Source organism: Actinia tenebrosa, unplaced genomic scaffold, assembly GCF_029948245.1.
Source record: "Actinia tenebrosa isolate PJP-AT-01 unplaced genomic scaffold, QUT_ActTen_1.0 PGA_scaffold6__47_contigs__length_16458017, whole genome shotgun sequence".
Lineage (NCBI taxonomy): Eukaryota > Metazoa > Cnidaria > Anthozoa > Actiniaria > Actiniidae > Actinia > Actinia tenebrosa.
This window is the reverse complement of record NW_028292583.1, coordinates 7,756,517-7,775,947: the sequence shown is the minus strand read 5'-3', so window position 1 is coordinate 7,775,947 and position 19,431 is coordinate 7,756,517. Positions and strand designations below refer to the sequence as shown.

The 19,431-nt window shown below is 36.4% G+C and overlaps 1 protein-coding gene across 1 annotated transcript in view; it reads left to right on the top strand.

The window, feature by feature from the left end:
- LOC116300271 (endothelin-converting enzyme 1) overlaps positions 1 to 12,815 on the top strand; it is a 49,807-nt gene extending 36,992 nt beyond the window's left edge. The window contains exons 7-17 of the mRNA XM_089039049.1: positions 4,624 to 4,725; positions 5,331 to 5,417; positions 5,494 to 5,597; positions 6,294 to 6,352; positions 6,442 to 6,496; positions 7,730 to 7,797; positions 8,230 to 8,357; positions 8,867 to 8,932; positions 9,706 to 9,810; positions 12,435 to 12,511; positions 12,594 to 12,815. Of these exons, the coding sequence (XP_088895175.1) occupies positions 4,624 to 4,725; positions 5,331 to 5,417; positions 5,494 to 5,597; positions 6,294 to 6,352; positions 6,442 to 6,496; positions 7,730 to 7,797; positions 8,230 to 8,357; positions 8,867 to 8,932; positions 9,706 to 9,810; positions 12,435 to 12,511; positions 12,594 to 12,714 (972 nt within the window). The 3' untranslated portion in view covers positions 12,715 to 12,815. The remainder of the gene's footprint in view (positions 1 to 4,623; positions 4,726 to 5,330; positions 5,418 to 5,493; positions 5,598 to 6,293; positions 6,353 to 6,441; positions 6,497 to 7,729; positions 7,798 to 8,229; positions 8,358 to 8,866; positions 8,933 to 9,705; positions 9,811 to 12,434; positions 12,512 to 12,593) is intronic.
- Positions 12,816 to 19,431: the final 6,616 nt, after the last annotated feature.

The following is a 19,431-nucleotide window of genomic DNA, read 5'->3' as shown; positions in this document are numbered from 1 at the left end:
TCCCACGCTTTCTTAGCCCGTCTTCCAAACTGAAGAAGCGTATGTTGGCAAATGTGGCATTTCTTTGCCTTGGTAAAAGCCTCCTGGTTCTCTTTGGTAAATTCCATCTTCTTTGGACGTCTTAATTGTTCTCTTATCTCCCCCTCCTCTTCTCGCAATGCTTCTAGGAACTTATTAGCTGCGTTCTTGCCTCGGTAAATTACAGGAGGGTTTGCTTTACCGTCTGATCTGACTACTATGTAACCAAAGGAGCAGATCTCGTGTAATCCTACCTTATTCGTGGCGCCACGTTTCTGCTCTTCCTTAGTTATCAACGCTTCGAAGTCTGCATATATCACGTAAGGCACTTGCATCTGCTTTTGATGGTCTGCGTATGAAAGCTCTTTGTTGGTGGGCATCTGGATCCGTTGCGCCACTTCTTCGACTCCGCGGCAGATCTCATCGTGTTTCTTTAGGGTATTTAAGGATGTAAATGACAGCAAGCAGCAGTCACAGAAGTACTTTTTGCCTTTGTGCTTAGTATGTCTGTAGAATAGTCTGCTAATGTGTTTAACCCATGAGTAGTGTCCGCCGTGGTAGAATAAATGTACGCGCTCTCCTTTACTTTTTGACAGAACTAACGGTACTATCGTCTGCTCTCTGACTCCGTAAACGTTAATTGCTAGATCGTTTATTTCCTCAAATATGGGGATGTCTATCAACTGCATGGGAAATTCCACACCATCCCACTCTAAATCATCTGTGGGATACTTACTTGTCCTACAGGGATCCTTCTCTGCTGGATACAGTGCAGACCTGATTGCCCACATAAAGCATCGATTGTCTTCATTCTTCACGTTTACAATAGCCTTCTTCCTTTCTACCCACGTTGGTAGCGGTACGTAACTCCCCCCTCGTATGGGTACGTACCTGGCTATACTTATCTCTATTCCTTCAACCTCCTCTACTGTCCAACCCGATCCTTCTTTCGTGTAGTTAGACAGCGACTCCATTATTGCTTCTAAGGCTTCACTGAGTGACCTATCCAGATTCGTGGATTCTAATATCACTAACGACTTTGATCGCAACATTGCTGTCGTCATTACCTCGTCTTTTGACAAACTTACTTCTACCATTATGCTCGCTTTCAGGGCTCCTAATTCTTCTATACCTTTTCGGAGAGTCCTTTTAACCTTCCTTTCTGACTGACGCCAAAACTGTCTAACGTCAATCTCACCGTTACCGGGTATTGACACCGTGCTGAAGTTGCTTTGGGATTCCATCTATATAATAGGAAATATTTTATACCTAATACCAAGCACTTTTTAGGTCGTCGTAGTCGTACTCACAGTCCTGACAATGCCAAAACAATTTAACCTTAGTCTCAAACTTCTTACCACATCCACAATCATAACTGCTCATACACTTCGTCTTCATTTTCAAATGCTTTTTCAAATCCGCTTCTTTCTTAAAAGTTCTCTTACATTCTTCGCACTCCATATATAGACTAACATATTTGCGCTGTTGCCCCCAACCACACTTGGAGTGGGTTGTTTCCGTAGGTGGATTTTTGACACGGGTCTTGCCCGTGTTGAGATTGCGCTGGAACCCCCATTCCCTATACTACTGTATATAAATGGCGAATTCTTGGTGATGCTGTAATATGTATTCCTGTTTTTGTGCTGTGCCTATGGGCACAGTACATTTGTTTTTGGTGAGTTAGGTATGATCGGAATTTAGTGTTACGAATGCCATTGGTGGACCTCGTCATGATTGACATTGGTGAAACACGAGGTGAAAATGCATGTTGAGATCTGTAAGATCGGGACACGGAGGAGGTGAAAGAGGTTGAACATATGTGGTTTTCGTGGTAAGAGTGCATTAATCCAACTTACTTTAAACTTAATTTGGTAGTTCTAAGCAGATAATTATATACTGGAGCTAAATTAGAAACTTTAAGTGCGATTTTTGTTTTTTGATACAACTCGAATTAGTTACGTAAACAAAAGATTGTAAATGGACAGGCCAGGAATTTCTACTGCGTCATTGATGTAAAATAGTACTCGCACGAGTTTTATATTATTTTATTAGCAAGAAAAATGATATTAGGTTTGATTAGCAAAACATATTTATTTCTAGTCGAATATTTTCATGACAAAAACGTATTTCATGCCGTAAGCTTGATTGGGGGCGGGCAAGGAATTTCTACTGCGTCATTGATCTAAAATAGTACTATTGGTATTTATTAAAACAAGGAACGACCTAAAACGACCTGAAACCACCTAAAACGACCTGAAACGACCTGAAACCATCTTGAAACCACCTGAAACCAGCCAAAACATTGAATCTCCATCGAGTTTGTCGTCCAGTTTGTGTATTTTATTGACTGTTATCGATCGATCGAGTGTTTGTTTTCCTTGGAAGGGATGTACTTCATGGTAGAATGTCATATAGTCGCTCATACGTATAGTCTCCCATAGAAGTATTCCACACTTATACCTCACTTTTCCCTTGCTATGATTACCTGTTCCTAGCTATGATCAACCGTCCCTACCTATGATCAACTGTTCCTAGCTATGATCAACTGTCACTAGCTATGATCAACTATCCCTTAGCTATGATCAACTATCCCTAGCTATTTTCAACTATCTTTTGCTATTTTCAACTGCTCCTAGCTGTCATCAACTGTCCCTAGCTATTTTCAACTATCCCTAGCTGTCATCAACTGTCCCTAGCTATGATTACAATTTGAACATTTTTTTACTTTAACGTGTAAATTTGTTTAACTTAACATTGGCGTATCTAGGGGGTTCAGGGGTGCCTGTGACCCCATTTTCAAAGCCAAAGATAAATCATCTGACCGTTGATGCAGTATGTGATATGATGTCATAGTGACAATTTGGTATGTTGTGACCCCCACGCCCACCCCCCCCCCCCCCCCCCCCCCACATGACAGATCCTGGATAAGCCCCTCCATAACGTAATTCAGCCATGTTGCCTGCAAGTTTTTAAGTTCATTAAACTATACAAGGGGAAGTTAATCTATATATAGGTACAGGAAACCATTAGTAGAGAATGGTGAAAAAAGCTAGGGATAGTTGATCATAGCTAGTGACAGTTGATCATAGCTAGGAACAGTTGATCATAGGTAGGGACGGTTGATCATAGCTAGGAACAGGTAATCGTAGCGAGGGAGAGGTGAGGTATAAGTGTGGAATACTTCTATGGGAGAGTATACGTAGCGACTATATAACATTCTACCATGAAATACATCCCTTCCAAGGAAAACAAACACTTGATCGATCGATAAAAGTCAATAAAATACACAAACTGGACGACAAACTCGATGGAGATTCAATGTTTCGGCTGGTTTCAGGTGGTTTCAAGATGGTTTCAGGTCGTTTCAGGTCGTTTCAGGTCGTTTCAGGTCGTTTCAGGTCGTTTCAGGTCGTTTTAGGTGGTTTCAGGTGGTTTCAGGCCGTTCCTTGTTTTAGTAACAGTACCCGCACGAGTTATATGTTATTGTATTAACTAAAGCAATAATTTTTGTTTTGGTTAGCTAAACGTATCTATTTCTAGTCGAATATTTTTGTGAAAAAGGGATTTTCATGCCGAAACCTTCAACGAGTGGGTGGACGAGGAATTTACTGCGTCGTAATTTACATAAAAGAGTACTCACACGAGTTTTATATTAGTTTATTTATAATTCCTTTCACGGTTTCCGACGCCATATTGTTTGGGCAGAAGTGTAGGGAAAGAGATACGTTTTTCGTACTATTTCCATTCTGAGGTTACCCTGCGAGCAAAGTCTCCTTTACCTTCCCCCGAGTGAGAGAAAGGAAAGGGTCTTCTTTCCTTTCTCTCACTCGGGGGAAGGTAAAGGAGACTCTGCTCGCAGGGTATTCTGAGGTAAATTTTTTTGGAGACCAAACTTTTTCTGTAGATGGAGAATCTTCTGTTCAATAATGTTTTGTGTGGTGTTTTTGAGCCGATGGAGCCACCATAACACTGGTTCTCAGAGAGACGGAGGCTTGCTTTGGGGTTTGCGAACAAGACTCGTTTATGCTGGTTCAATTTGACCGTAAAAAATATTCAAACCGAATCCACGGACTTTCTTTTGTCTTACAATGACTAAATCCCAAATAGTCTTGTACTCTATTCAAAGTACCCAATGTGCACAGCACATTTGACACGTTTTCCCGTGTCAAAACTTGTTATATTTTATTCAACATTTAAATACATTATCTTTTAAAAAATATTAGAACTATTAAAAGCACAATTAATTTAATTTGCTGATAGGACCAGATGGGAGGCAAACTAAAAGGAAAAATTGAAGAACACTTCTAATCCATATTTGAATACATAGAAATGCTTTATGCTGTTTTTTCTTTGTCCAAAATTTGTCCAAAACTCCAAAGCGATGTTTATATAACGTTTTCTGTGCATTCACGAGTTTTGTTTTGAATGAAGCGGCGGGAGTCTGTTGGCATATACACGGACGTACGAACGTACGAACGGATGGAAGTGACGTCATCAAGCAATGAAAATTCAACTCGATGGGTTACAAGTTTTTGTATGGTGCTCCGCTCGCGCGGGCAAAAGGCTCGCTATTATATTATATATTTCGACTATTTTATGTTAAAGGCGAAAGAAATGTTTAATGACACGATTCAAGCATTTAAAGAAAACGTCATTTCCAGTGTGACCTGGTTAGATAACGCCACTAAACGAGCAGTACTTGAAAAGGTAGGTCACTTAAAGATCCGGCTTACAACGCTTCCCAATCCTATGCGCAAAATCATGTCATTCTGTCTCAATAAATAGGGCTTTGGTGGACTTCAATCAAAGTATTTCCATGACATTGTGAAAAATATGAAGTTTCAAGTTAAAGAAGACTTGTTGTTGAAATGTTGTGTAAACGCACTACAGCTGATTGACTTCCAACAATTTGAAGTTCGTTGCGACTGCAAATTCGATTTCGCGTGTGTGATTGGAAAGTGCTTTTAGCTGAGCAATGACATTAATGTGTGTCCACCACGGGGTTTGAAAAAGGGGCAATTTACCGTTAAAGTCTACCTTGAAATCAAATGTTGTTTTTAATTAGATAATGCGTGTGCCTTCCCTAGGCCCAGCTCGGTTGTTACATGCCTCATAGCGAAATAAAAAAAAAACATTTTATTTCAAATTTGTTCTCCCATACCACACCATAGTTAACCTTGACCACTCGCACTGATAATGATCGATAAATCACCACTTTTTCACTCTCTCCCTTTTCGATCTGTGAGCTAGCCTTTTCCCAACATATATCATTTCAGGGTTTAATACAATTCAAGTTTTTTCCTGTTTTACAGGCTGACGCCATGGGTATCTTTGTTGGCTTTCCTGATTACATGTTGAACAGCACAAAAATCGCTAAGTTATTCGAAAAGTACAGAGGCGTAAGTACATGACCTTGGTGTAGTTGTGGTGGTTTATCAATTAAAGACTCAGTAGAGACCCATCTTCTATTTCTAGCAAACCATCGAAATTCAAACATATTTCAAAAACAAAATATCTATCTTCAAGCACAGCCAGCATCGAATGCTTGCGGACTTCAGAAAGCCCTTAGACAATTCAATGTGAGTACAAAAGCTATTGACATATTTCGGAAGAATATCATCTCTGTTTTAAAGGGTTAGCGTCGATTTCGTATGAAATTATTTTGATTCATTTTGTCCCAGTGTAGGTCAATGACAGGTGGCAGAAGCGGTTCTGTATTTTGACAATTACATTCTTTACTGTACAATTGGTATTTGCGACATTGAATTTTTGACACTCTATTACCCTAGAGGAAATGCTTTTGGAGACCGAAAAGAACTCTAGAGGGGAGGAGACAAAAAATTTGAACTCTTTCCGATAACTATCGAAAATTCTCCAAGCTATTACGACACGATTACGAATGTCTTGCAAATATTGCTCAGCTAAGAAATAAGGGTTCGCTTCACGATCGAGTATTTCCGATAAATATTTCGCTAGTTATGTTTATTCTATTTAACCCTACTTAATCCCTCTTAGTGTTTTGTTTCGAAACATTGTTCAACCAAACTAATGGGACAATCTTTGATATCAAAGCAGGGCGGTATTTGACTAATTTGATTAAATTGACTAAAGAGTTTCAAATTGAATGGATTTTCGAATCATCTAATCCCCACCTCTTATAAGATGTATCAGTTTATGTTATACTATTAATGCTATCGAGGTACTAGAGGGAAAGATAATGTACTTTGCATCGTACACTGGTTATGTATAAAATAAATGCATGATATTTTTTTTAGATGGTTTATGTCTCCTCTTGACGGAAATGCAGCTTACGATTTATCGTTAAATATAGTCTGTAAGTAATATACACCAGTTAAATAAAGTTTACATCTAAAGTAACTTTTCAAGATCCACTGATTAATGTCGTGTCTTTGTTGAATAAAGCAATTCCAGCAGCCATTCTTCAGCCACCAATCTTCTTTCCTGACGAATTGCTAAGGTTAGCTAAGAAAATATAAATGAAATAAAACCTTTTCTGTATTCATGTGTCTTTATGTTTATTTTATATATGTGTAATGCTACCCTGGATTCTTATCCTGCGTTAGATCGCCGAATAAGATCGCGGCTTATATCGCCCTGATCGCCCTAGACTCCAACATTCTTTTGTTACATATATCGCCTTAAAAAGACTACCTTATGTCTTAGCCTTATATTACCTAAATAGCCTTAAGGTGGCTGCCTACTTTTGAACGTTCGATTTGAGCCCACGATGTGCGCGCGCTCAAAAACCGCTGAAAATCTACAAGATTTTATTGAAGAACCATACGCGTTTTGAGCTTCAACAGGGCAAAACCCTCAAACTTTGCACGGGACTCTCTATTTTTTAATATATCATTCGAAAAAACTCCTAAAAAATCTAGGTTATATCAACATTTTAGGAAAAGTTTAAATCACAACTCATGAAAAAATAGATTTTTGTAGGGATTTTTGTTCGAACTTTATGAGATTTTTTAAGAGCACCGAAACTACAAAATATGAATGTATCAATGTATCTCTTTGTCTTTTTGTCGAAAATATCCATATATTATTGTAGAATGATTGACTAGCCTTCATTCGTGCAAATCATATAGTCTGCAAATAACTATTATCTTATGGATCGATCTTAATTTTTTTCTAATCACTTCCGGTGGCGCAATTTTTATTCCAAAAGCTCGTGCCTAGGCTTTCATTAAATACTGATCATCTCGAAAACGAGCTCGGGACACCCTATTTTTCTTTCCAGATTTGGAATCAGCATTAAATTTCAATTCGGAAAATCGAAATTTAAAAAAAAGTTTAAATCAATTTCCAAAAGTAGGCAGTCACCTTAACTCACTACGAATTGAAACGGATTGGAGAGATAAACATATTTTAATTGAGATTGACATTAGGGGAAAAAAATCAATGATACTTTGATTGACGACAGTGCATTGTCCCATTTCCCTTTCGCGATTATTGTATTGATCAGCGCATAGGAATGAAAACAGTAGTAAAATCTGATTGTCTACCATTCTTATGTGGCCATTTCACCACAGTCTGTAAAGACCGCGAGCGTAAAGCTGGAAAAAAAAGTGAATTAAATTACATGTTAAATTTTCGGAAAGCAATCAAGCATTTACTGGCGCACCCAGCACAAATAAAAAACTTCATTAAGCCACCATTTCAAAACTAATAATTGTCTATATTCTTACAGAGCTTATAGCTTAGGCAGCTTTGGTTCGGTTATTGCACACGAAGTGATGCATGGTTTTGGTAAACTCGGTAAGTCTTGAAACTGATTCGATTTAACAGGGCACTGTCGTCGCTTTGGAAACCTTTTAGCAACAGTAATATCAGAACAACAGTTCAATGATCAGGTACAATCAGAAAAGAGTAATCTTATGCAGGGCCTTTCTTCTCCCCATAACATTGCCAAACAGAACGCACAATTTGCAACACCAAAAGATGATTTATTTTGTTATTGTTATTTTTCTGGGAGAAACGTTTAGAATCGCACTATTAGGAAAAAGGGGCGTTATCGGTTTGTCTACCAAAAAGAGATTGGAAGAGAGAAAAGAAAGTGAGAGAGGGAGGGTGGGGGTGCAAGTCGCACCCAAATTTACGACTGTATGACTTAATGTACCGTTGTATTTATGGTTTAAATATATATTTCATCTTGGTGGAGATAATGATGCTGTGTGTTTTTTCATGCAGGTAGATCCTTCGACAAGGATGGAAAAACTAGAAATTGGTGGTCAAAAAAATCGGTTCAAGAATTTTATAAAAGAGTAGATTGCTACGAAACACAATTTTCCGCGTACAAGATATTAGGAAAATGGCCGGTAAGGATTATGAACGAATTCACACGAGCTGGGCTTTAACGAATAGCTAGTTGAATCAGACGATGATGATGATGATGATGATGATTATGGTGATGATAATGATGCTGATGATGATAATGGTGATGATTATGTTGATGATAATGATGATGATGACACTTTTGATGATCAGATGATGATGATGATTATACTAAAGTAAAGGTGCTCTTTCTAGTGCTGGTATTGGTTTTTCTCTTAATTTTAACTCAAAGCAAATCCGTGAAACTTTAGTAATACTAAATAGCACAATTTCATACAAATTCCATTGTTTTCTATTGTTTAATTAGCACTCTTTTGTACTATTTAGTAATTAGTGTTTCACGGATTGTTTGCACTCTAGCATCAGCATCAGCATCAGCATCAGGGTGAGCGTGAGCGTGAGCGTGAGCGTGAGCGTGAGCGTGAGCGTGAGCATTAGTATTTGCCTAATTAATAACCATGGTTAACAATGATAATAAATGTTATATTATTAGATTAATGGAAAAGATACAGCTGAAGAGAATGTCGCCGACGACGGCTCTTTAAAAATAGCGCTAAAGGTATTACAAAAGTATTTGCGGTTAGTTGGATAATTTCATCTACTCAAAAGATAGGACATGTATCCGTTACATGTTGGGGGCGTGGGGACATGTGGAGAAGAATGTGTACTGAGTTTCATATTGAGTAAAGGGACTGGGGAGACCGGCTAAAAAATCTTAACTTCCCCAAAAGTTTTATACCTTTTTTTATACCTTTAAGTTAATTTTTTCAGTAGCTTCGTATAAAATTAAAACAAGGACGGTTTTGTTAGTTTTATATTACAGGTTAGCCTCGACAAGTGCAGCACTAATGAATACTGAAAAATAACTTGCGGGAAATTGAGATATTCATGGTGTCGCTTTAAATACATGATATTCAGGTTTCGACTCAGTCCTCCAATATACGAGTTTCGCTAGAAACCTCTGATATGTTTGCAAATATTTTACTTTATTTTTGGATTCAGTTTGATTTCATTATTTAAATCGAACATTTGTTATTGGAAACGAATCTTCAATATCCAAAAAAAACAATAATAGTTCAAAAATTCGACTAACTTGGCTCGCAGGCTCTTTATAGCAGAAACAGAAGGTAAGTCATTAATATCACATATTTCTTGCACAAAAAGTTGCTCTTCCATTCCAGCTGCGTATATGCTTGGCTTTTGAATTGAGGTGGTTTGACTGTAAATGGCTTCGATGCCACTTTAAAAAAAAGTATCTTACTTTATTACAATTTTTACAGAAGGTAGGATAAACTTTGTGGTGCATTTTTTCCCCTTTTTCCCCAATTTCAGTTGTATTACGATTGGGCAGATCGACACGCTACTGGATTCGACACGTGGCGGCTACCAGGACTGAATTTTACCAACGAACAGCTCTTTTACATAGGATTTGCTCAGGTAAGTGTCAACGTTTTTTCCGTTGACTTTTCACTTTTTTGCAGTTCGTTTTATTTCTAACTCATGGATTCGCAAATCAATACAACACAATGCAACTCCTGAGAGAAGTCGAAAAAAACTTTTCCACTGCTCCAAACTGTCGATTTTCTTAGAAAAAAACTGCTCTTAAATACGTCTATTCTTGAAGAATACTTGTAGATTCATCGTTTTTTTTTTCCAGTTGTTGGTCACTTGACGAATATTGCTCCAAAAATAAAACTGTCCTAAAATGTTGTCCCTTTCCTTTCGAATATAAGAAAGATGTTTCAGCGAGTTATTAATGTTTTCAAGATTATTTCAGCAAGGTTCCAGCTCGAATGAAAGACTTTAAATTTGGGAGCGATTTTCGTCCTAGTGCCCCTTTCGGTTTGTCTACAAAGCAAGCAGAGGTATTTTTTCTGACCCTCCATGGGCTGGCTGGTAGGGGAGTAAAAATAAACTAGTCAAAGAATAGTCATTCAATAGTGCAGTTGAAATACAATATTTAGCAATTATTCGCCGAAGGCGAACTGAATATCAGGGAATATTTACCGAGACGCGAGTCTTCGAGGGGCGAGGTAAATATTCTCCATGTTCACTGAGCCTGAAGCGAATAATTGTTTTAGCATATACCAACTTGTGTACAGAGTAACTTATTTTTATATACAATAATTCAATAAAAACAAACAAACAGAATCTTTTAGTTTGCGTGATAAATTCACGCGAAACGTTTTGCAAAACTTTTAGGCCATACTTCGTTGCCTTTTTAGTATTGATAGGAATGGCATTTACTTTCATTTTTCACGATTGCCGGCAGATGACATTTTGTTGCAGACTCAATATTCCGAGATTCAGAGGTGAATATCGTAAAATATTCACCTCCAATTGACCAATAAGCGCGCGTTCTTAGGAAGTACGCAAGTTGGTATATGCTATATATATATATATATATATATATATATATATATATATATATATATAAACAAAGTATGTAATGTGGTCTATACTGTTGAAACAGTGCTCGATGCGTAGGGATGCAGAGCAATAGATATATAGTAAAGATTGGATTAAAGACGAGACATGTTCACTGTAACTCCGAGTTTCGTGCTTACGCACTCATCAGACAGACTTTAATGAAACATATTCCTATTACTGTGATATTTATATACAAGAGGTGTAATGATTATTTACAAAAGAAGTATTGTTCGGAAAGGAGTTAATTAGCTAGGCCTGGATTTCTATTGTTCATCAGATAGAACTTGTTTTCATGTCGGCATTTGGAGATCAATTCGGATCGCTTGTTTAAAAGAGTGTCGCTGTTTGCTTTGATGATAAGTAGCTTTTTCAGTTGCCGTAGCAACTGCCGTAAAAAAGATCAATGCCCTCTAAACAACAACTGCCTCTCCTCCAGCATCATCTACAACGCTCATGTCACAACAAACGAGGACACTACTGGGAAAAACTACATTGGCCTGACAGAAGGAACATTCAAACAACGATACACTCAGCACAAACTATCTCTGCGAAATAGAAAATACGCTAAAAGCACCGAACTTTCTAAATACATCTGGGACCTTAAAGATAACAACAAAGACTACAACATAGAATGGACAATCATCACTTCAGCCAGACCATACAGCAACATTTCTAAGAGGTGTGACCTGTGCTTAACAGAAAAGCTACTTATCATCAAAGCAAACAGCGACACTCTTTTAAACAAGCGATCCGAATTGATCTCCAAATGCCGACATGAAAACAAGTTCTATCTGATGAACAATAGAAATCCAGGCCTAGCTAATTAACTCCTTTCCGAACAATACTTCTTTTGTAAATAGTAATGATGAAAAGGTAAATTATACACCGTGAAAAGATGAAAAAAGTAAGTTTTTTCATCTTTTCACGGTGTATAATTTACCTTTTCATCATTACTGTTTCATTAGAAACACCGACGCAGCTCACACTAGTTTTTAGCTAGTTATATCTTCTTTTGTAAATAATCATTACACCTCTTGTATATAAATATCACAGTAATAGGAATATGTTTCATTAAAGTCTGTCTGATGAGTGCGTAAGCACGAAACTCGGAGTTACAGTGAACATGTCTCGTCTTTAATCCAATCTTTACTATATATATATATATATATATATATATATATATATAAGAAATCTGTGAATCAATTTTCCGTAAAATAGTGCTCAATACATCGATAGAAGTAGAGCAGAATATTTGTTTGAGAAGAAAAAGTCAAGACAACATTTTTCCCGACAAGCCTGTTTCGTGAATTGCTTCACTCTTCAGGGGATTTAAATCCCCTGAAGAGTGAAGCAATTCACGAAACAGGCTTGTCGGGAAAAATGTTGTCTTGACTTTTTCTTCTCAAACAAATATATATATATATATATATATATATCAATAAACATCTTACCACTCTTTTCACTGCTACGTGCTGATCGAGACAACAGCCGCGACAGGGAAATTGGGCAATACACTTCTGTCAATCAAATAAATTGGTCGGTACCTTTCTATTATCTGATTGGCGGCAGCGTATTGTTTTATGTATGATTCTGTGTCTCACTGATTTTCTCTTTTTTATTGCTTTACGCAGACATTTTGTAGTTCCGCTACCCTTGAAACGCGACATTTCAATAGTCTAGATGCAAGTCATGCAGACGAGAAATTCAGGTTTGCTCATTAACTCAAATTTACCCTACTGACAACTGGCATCAACAGTATGTTTTCATGACCATTTGTTCATTCTTGGCAGAATTATTGGTACGTTGGCAAATTCGTGCGAGTTCGCCAATGCATTCAAGTGCAAAATAAACAGCCCAATGAATCCAGTCAAGAAATGCTATCTCTGGAGTAAAGAAGGACCGTTGTTCTAACAGAAGGGTTACTTGTTAATAAAACTAACCGCAATTATTAACATATTAAACACAGACGTTCATGCATGATTATTATTGAATAAAATGATCAGTGTCAAAAATAGAGTTGTTTTAATTGACTTCCCGATATTTTATCTTGGAATTCATAGGCCCGGAGGGGGGGGGTACTACCACCCCAACTTGGGTAGGGGTGTGCCGCCAGGACCTCAAAACTCTGACCCTATCCCAGACCTAAAATTTCGATTTTACATACCCTACCCCAGACTAAAACTAAGAATTGTACACCCTACCCCAGACTAAAACTAAGAATTGTACACCCTATCCCAGACTAAAAGACGGAAAAGACGGTTATTCAATAGATTGCAATCAATATTTACTAACGTTTTTATTGTTTTTGTGCCGGCAGAAAGCGTAGCCTATTCGCCAGACAAAAACGACCAAATCTTAACCCTATCCCAGACAAAAATAATACCCTATCCCAGACAGAATGTCAAAAAATGATACCCTACCTCAGACCCAAAAGCCGAAAAACCATACCCTACAATACAATATACAATACAATTTTATTTGGCACCTTATACTAATAGTACATGAGTGTTTGATTCCAAATATATTATAGGTATATATATATACTATGTATTAAGTAATTTTCTTAATTCATTTTCACGTATCAGCATACATTGATGAATGTATGCTGATATGGCTCTTTGTAGAGACGCTGATTTTGAATTGATTAAGAACATAAAACGACTGTCAGCGCTCATATTGTTGAAATTAATGCTGGTGTTTTTTTCTATGAACTCTCTTAAGTCGTTTCTATGAGAGTCATATAGTGGACACCAAACTAGAAAGTGTTTTTCGTTTTCTACTCCCGACTTACACACTGGGCAAATCCTTTCATCGTAAATGAGATAAGGCCTCTTATACCTCCCCGTTTCTACTTCAAGCTTATGGTTACTAATTCTTAATTTTGTAAGCGCCACTCTGTGCTTAATATTGGTGACTTGACTTAAATATTCTTCAAAGTTATAATCCGTTTTGAACTGACGAAAGACTCTGAGTTTATTTTTATGTCTGTCGTCTTTCCTTTCATCATTGTGGAGATTACTCCATAAAATTTGCCTCTCAATGTCATATATTCTTTGGGTTATTATTTTTCCATATTCATACCATCTTGGAGAAAGTTCATTTTGTTTCATCCAAATTATCCCCAATCCGAGTTGTTCTAAAGTAGTTTTAATTTTTATGCTCCAAAAGGCTTTTTTAGTTTCATTTTTTAATATCTTGGTAGACTTCGGCTGAAAGTTTTTTTGGGTGTAGTTCCGACTTTATAATTTTATGCCAGAATTTAAAGCTTTTACTGCATGCTTTGCATTTTAGCGGAAACCTTCCTAACTCAGCTCTGCATGCAAGGTTACTAGCATTCTTTGTCACCTTGAGGAGCATTTTGCAAAATTTCAAATGAACAAGTTCCATGGGCTCTTGGTCTTTGGTGCTTAATGTTTCGATACCCCATATCTCACTTGCGTATAGAAGTATTGGTGTAACAAGCGAGTCAAACAGTTTTATAGTTAATTTGATATTGGATGTGAAAAATTCACCCATTTGTTTTTTCATCTGAAATAGTGCCTTTAATGCAGCTTTTTTTAATTCTTGTTTTGCAAACTTAAAGTTTCCAAAGGTTGTAAAATTTAATCCTAAATATTTATATGATTTAACGTTTTCTAGTTTAGATTTGTTCAAATAGAATTGGAAGTTATTCATTGTCTTCCCTGTATTATTGAAAACCATCACTTTTGTCTTTGTTATATTAACTGTTAAGCCTGATTGTTCACAAAATGCCTCTAGCTTGTCGAGATATTTCTGAAGCCCTTTAGCAGATTTAGAGAACAGAACCAGGTCATCTGCATATAAAAGAGTACTAATCGGTTTGCCATTCAACATTACATCATTGTTGTTACACGAATTTAATGAGTCAGGCAGATCGTGAAGATATAAATTAAATAACGTAGGTCTCAGCATACAGCCTTGTTTAACACCCATATAACAGGAAAATGTCGGAGAAATGTGTCCATTTACTTTGATTGCTGATTGATCAGTGGAGTACATCGATTGTATCACTCTTAGAAAATTTCCATTTATACCAACATTTTCAAGTTTTGCCATTAATTTTTTCCTTGGGATGCAGTCAAACGCTTTTTGAAAATCTACAAAGCAGGAAAAAAGGAAATTATTTTTCTTCCGTGGCTTACTTTTAACATATTTATCGATTACGGATTTCAGAATAAAAATACTATCTGTTGTTCCGTGCTTTTTTCTAAACCCACCCTGTTCCTGTTTAATTATATTATTCGTAGTTAGGTAATCATAGAGCCGTTTGTTAAGTATTGCCGTAAAATCTTTGCCAATTGCAGAAAGGAGTGTTATTCCACGGTAATTTTCAGCTTTCGTTGGATCGTCCTTTTTATGCAATGGAACAATATATCCTAGATTCCATGAAGAGGGAAACTTTCCGTTGTCTAGGATTTTATTGAAAATTACCGTTAGGTGTCCTTTTAGTGCTTCCTTTCCCGTTATCAATAGCTCATTTGGAATATTATCAGGGCCGGGAGCTTTATGTTTCTTTAGGTTACTTAGAACTTCATATACTTCTTGATCTGTAATGGAAAAATCTAATTCCCCTTGACTTTGCGACTGTTCTAAGGTCTCCGTAGTATTTACTGCAGATGTCTGGGAGCTATTAAGCGTCTTGAAGTGATTAAATAAGTCCTTTTCGTTTGCTCGACAGGAGTTTGCATTTTTTGCTTTGCCTACATTAAAAAGTTGTTTCAAAGACTTCCAGGTGGAAGGGCGGCATAGGTGTATAGGGCGGCACATACCCGTATAGCAAATATAGGGGAGTACCCCCCCCCCCCCCCCCCCGGGTTCATAGGGTGATATGTACATTAATTCTTGTGAGTTTGCATCCATTCTTGTGAGGTAAACATTCGAAAGTGATTAGCTCATGTAAGAATAGAGTTCGTAAAGTAAATGTTAAATAATGTCCTTGGCGGAAAGAGACTTACGTCTTCATAATTACCAGCTGAACGGTGAACGCGGCGCGTGAGGCATAAGCTGACAAAATAACTGGCGCTAAGCATTTTTGGAGTTTGAATTGAATTTCACAAATATTTTTATACCATTCTACAAATTATTGAAATCCGAGTGTTCATTGTCAGAAAGTATGACATTACAACATGAAAATTTAAACCTTGCTCGAACGTTTGCCTTTTTTGCTATAATTTAGTAGTATTATTTTAAACCCTCATTTCTCTCCTAACTCGGGTTATTACCGGGTTACCTGTGCTAATGTCTATTGTTTTCAATTTTAAAACAAGCAGAACAGTGGGACAAACAAAATACACATATATGTTGTAAACGCAAACATTTTCTGTTTCAATATATATATATATATGTATATGTATATGTACATGTACATGTACATGTACATGTACATGTACATGTATATGTATATGTATATGTATATGTATATATATATATATATATATATATATATATGCCCCATATAATCCAGCTATGCCGAACTGGGCATCTCTGCTTAAATATTGTCCATATATATATATATATATATATAACTATAAATATTTTCGATTATTGGGATTTTTTTTTTTTTTTTTTTGTACATGCTTTGTGTGTGTGTGTGTGGTATTGTTGTGTTTTGGCTTGTTTGCTGTCTATCAAACGTGCCAAGTCATTTTCTTACAGTTCAGGGAAGCGAGCCTGCTATGTTGACAAGACTATTATTCGTAGTCCAATCAAAACGGCGGAAAAAAATTAACAATTTGAATAATAATATCACATATCTATTTATGAGACAAGAATCGTTTTATCGAAAATCTTCAGATGTACCTGTTTTGTGTTCGTCTTCATTATGATCACGCGTTGATCAGTCCATTCTAAACCCATTCTTGAGTTAGTTTGTGAGTGTTAGTTTGGGAGTTGCCAACGCGTTCAAGTGTGAGAAAAACGTCCAATAATGCCTTTGAAGAAATGTGCACTTTGGAATCAAAAAGGGTCGTTCTAGTCGCATGCCTTATGTTAAAACTTTCGAACGGAACGGATTTTTTCTGATATGGGTTGTTATTTTTTCAAGAGAACTATTTCCTTATTTTGACCTGGAGCCTTCTAAGCATGAAGCAAAACGAAAACGCCTACTTCATTTCAAATATAATAAAAATATATATAAACAATCTTTTGGAAAATATTGAATAAATATCAATATCAATATCAATAGCTTTATTTTATATAATAAATAGAGGATATTACATGGGCGCGCGGAGATACGAATTTTATCTTCGAGTGTCGAAAAGATCTCTCACGAGTGAGCGCAGCGAACAAGTGAGAGATTTTCAACACGAGAAGATAAATTTCGCATCTCCAAGCGCCCATGTAATATTCTGTTTATTATATAATTTTCCATAAAATCAACTTAACAAGCTTTTTATTATCAAAAAAGAGTTTTTATTTATAAACTAATAGCTTAAATACACATGGTAACGATATTTTCACATTTGAAAATAACATGTTATTTTCACATGTGAAAATATCAGTTTTTCGAAAAGGAGAACGATAGGTATTTCATGGATAATTATATGATAAATATCAATAGCTTTATTTTATATAATAATATATAATATAACAAAATAAATATAAAATGAAGAAATTTAAAATATAGACTTAAAAACTAAGTTGGTGCCACGTTGTTTCACTCCGCTTTGTGAAAAATAAAACCCACCGTATAATAGTAGCTAGTCCTATAAATATAACGACGACTGCAGATGAATAAATAGTCAGTTTAAATGAATTTGGCATCGGTAGCTTTACTCAGAGGCTTTATTCACTAAAACCAACAGATTCCTTTGTAAACTCATTTACATTGAAACAGCGGTTTCGAATTTAACCAAAACACAACAGTTAACACAAGTAAGTCGACGTACAGGTATACATCTATTTCAAAAAAACGTCGATTCAATATCTTAATCAAAGACTAAACCATACTTGCTTGCTTTTGTGTTTTCTGGCTAAAACACGGAAAACCACATCTCTAACTCTAAGTCACGTTACATATTCCAATCTGAAATGAAAATGTGAATCATGAAGAAAAAAAAAACGAGCGCGCGTGCTATGTTGAGTTATATACAAACACGCGGGAAATTGCGTGAGTCCGAGAGAAGTGCTAGGAGAAGCACGAGCCGTAGGCAACTAAGATATAACTAACGATTAACTCAAAAGAAATAATAAAACATCCCTTGCGTTGCAGACGTCATTTCCTCACGATCTATGCTGAGTTATATAAAACGGTAATTGACCAATCAGAGCGCGCGTTATATCTTAGTTATTTTATAATTTACAATATGTAACGTTATACTCGTCTAAGATTTTGTCCGATTTCAGAAACCGACAACGTTTTTTGACAGGTGTTTAGCTTGTACAACTGGTACAAATTTTGGTCTACAAAATCTGCCAGAAAAGTTAGTATAAGGTGTTTACATTATGCATTGTAAAATGAAAATTACAATATTTGAAATCAGGATTTATGATTATCTTTGAATGTCAAAAACCCAATGTCGGAGAAACCGGCAAACGTTTAGATGATGACCTCAAATTTGTTGCCTTAATTAAATTTCTTATGTTCAGCTCGTGTTTATTTTTGTTTTTTAAACTCAGAAGGGATTATTATCACCTTACTCAGTCGGTACTGTACGGCGATGTGTCCGCAAGACGTGAGTTGACTGTATTGACTTACAGGTTTATGAAAAATTGTACACCTACTACAGTTGGATTTTATAACATTTCTTATATCAAAATTTATTCGTAATAGTTCATAAATCAATAGTAAATGAATCAGTTGATAATATATTAGAGCTACGGTGCTTCATTCAAAACACAAAATAGAGTAAAATAAACATGACTAAAATAATAAACAATTAAAAAGTCTGAGTTAACGTTCGGTCGCTGAAGGAAATATTTTAATGCTGGTGGCGAATTATTGTTTCATTCAATGAACCCCACGTAATGATGACCACAGAAGCAGATGCATAGGAAATAACCAATAAAAGTGTCTCTAGATATTGTCAAGTACGAAGAACGAGGGTTTAAGAACGCATTCTTAAGTTAGCTCCGAGAGGGATGAATGGTGGCAGCGGTGGGAGACAAGAAAACAAGAGATGGTCGTTAATCCATGGTCCTCCTTTCTTGACAATCTTACTGATGATATCCATGATCCACGTATCAGCAAGTCAGAACAAGATGAGTACTCTTGATCAAGGTTTGAACAAGATTTGATCCTAAAGACATGCCAAGACAGCAGGCAAAACCACCACTCATTCTAGCAGGGTTTGTTACACCAAGGAATGTATTGAGGCAGCCGAACAAATCAAAAGTTCGATGAACCTGAATATGCACCCTTGCGATGACTTTTATGAGTACGCTTGTGGGCTATGGTCAAGAAAAATCTCTTACCACCAGACTATACTTATTATCATGTCCTTCATAAAGTCCAGTTGAAAACAGATGAATATAAAAAAGGTATCTTAGAAAATGGAACTATAGAAGTCAACCGAATCTGTCTTACTCCAAAAATTTAAATATGCAGAAGTAGACCTGGAATTTTTGGCTTTATCTCGCTGGTCCTTTGATAGTTTTGACAATATGTTT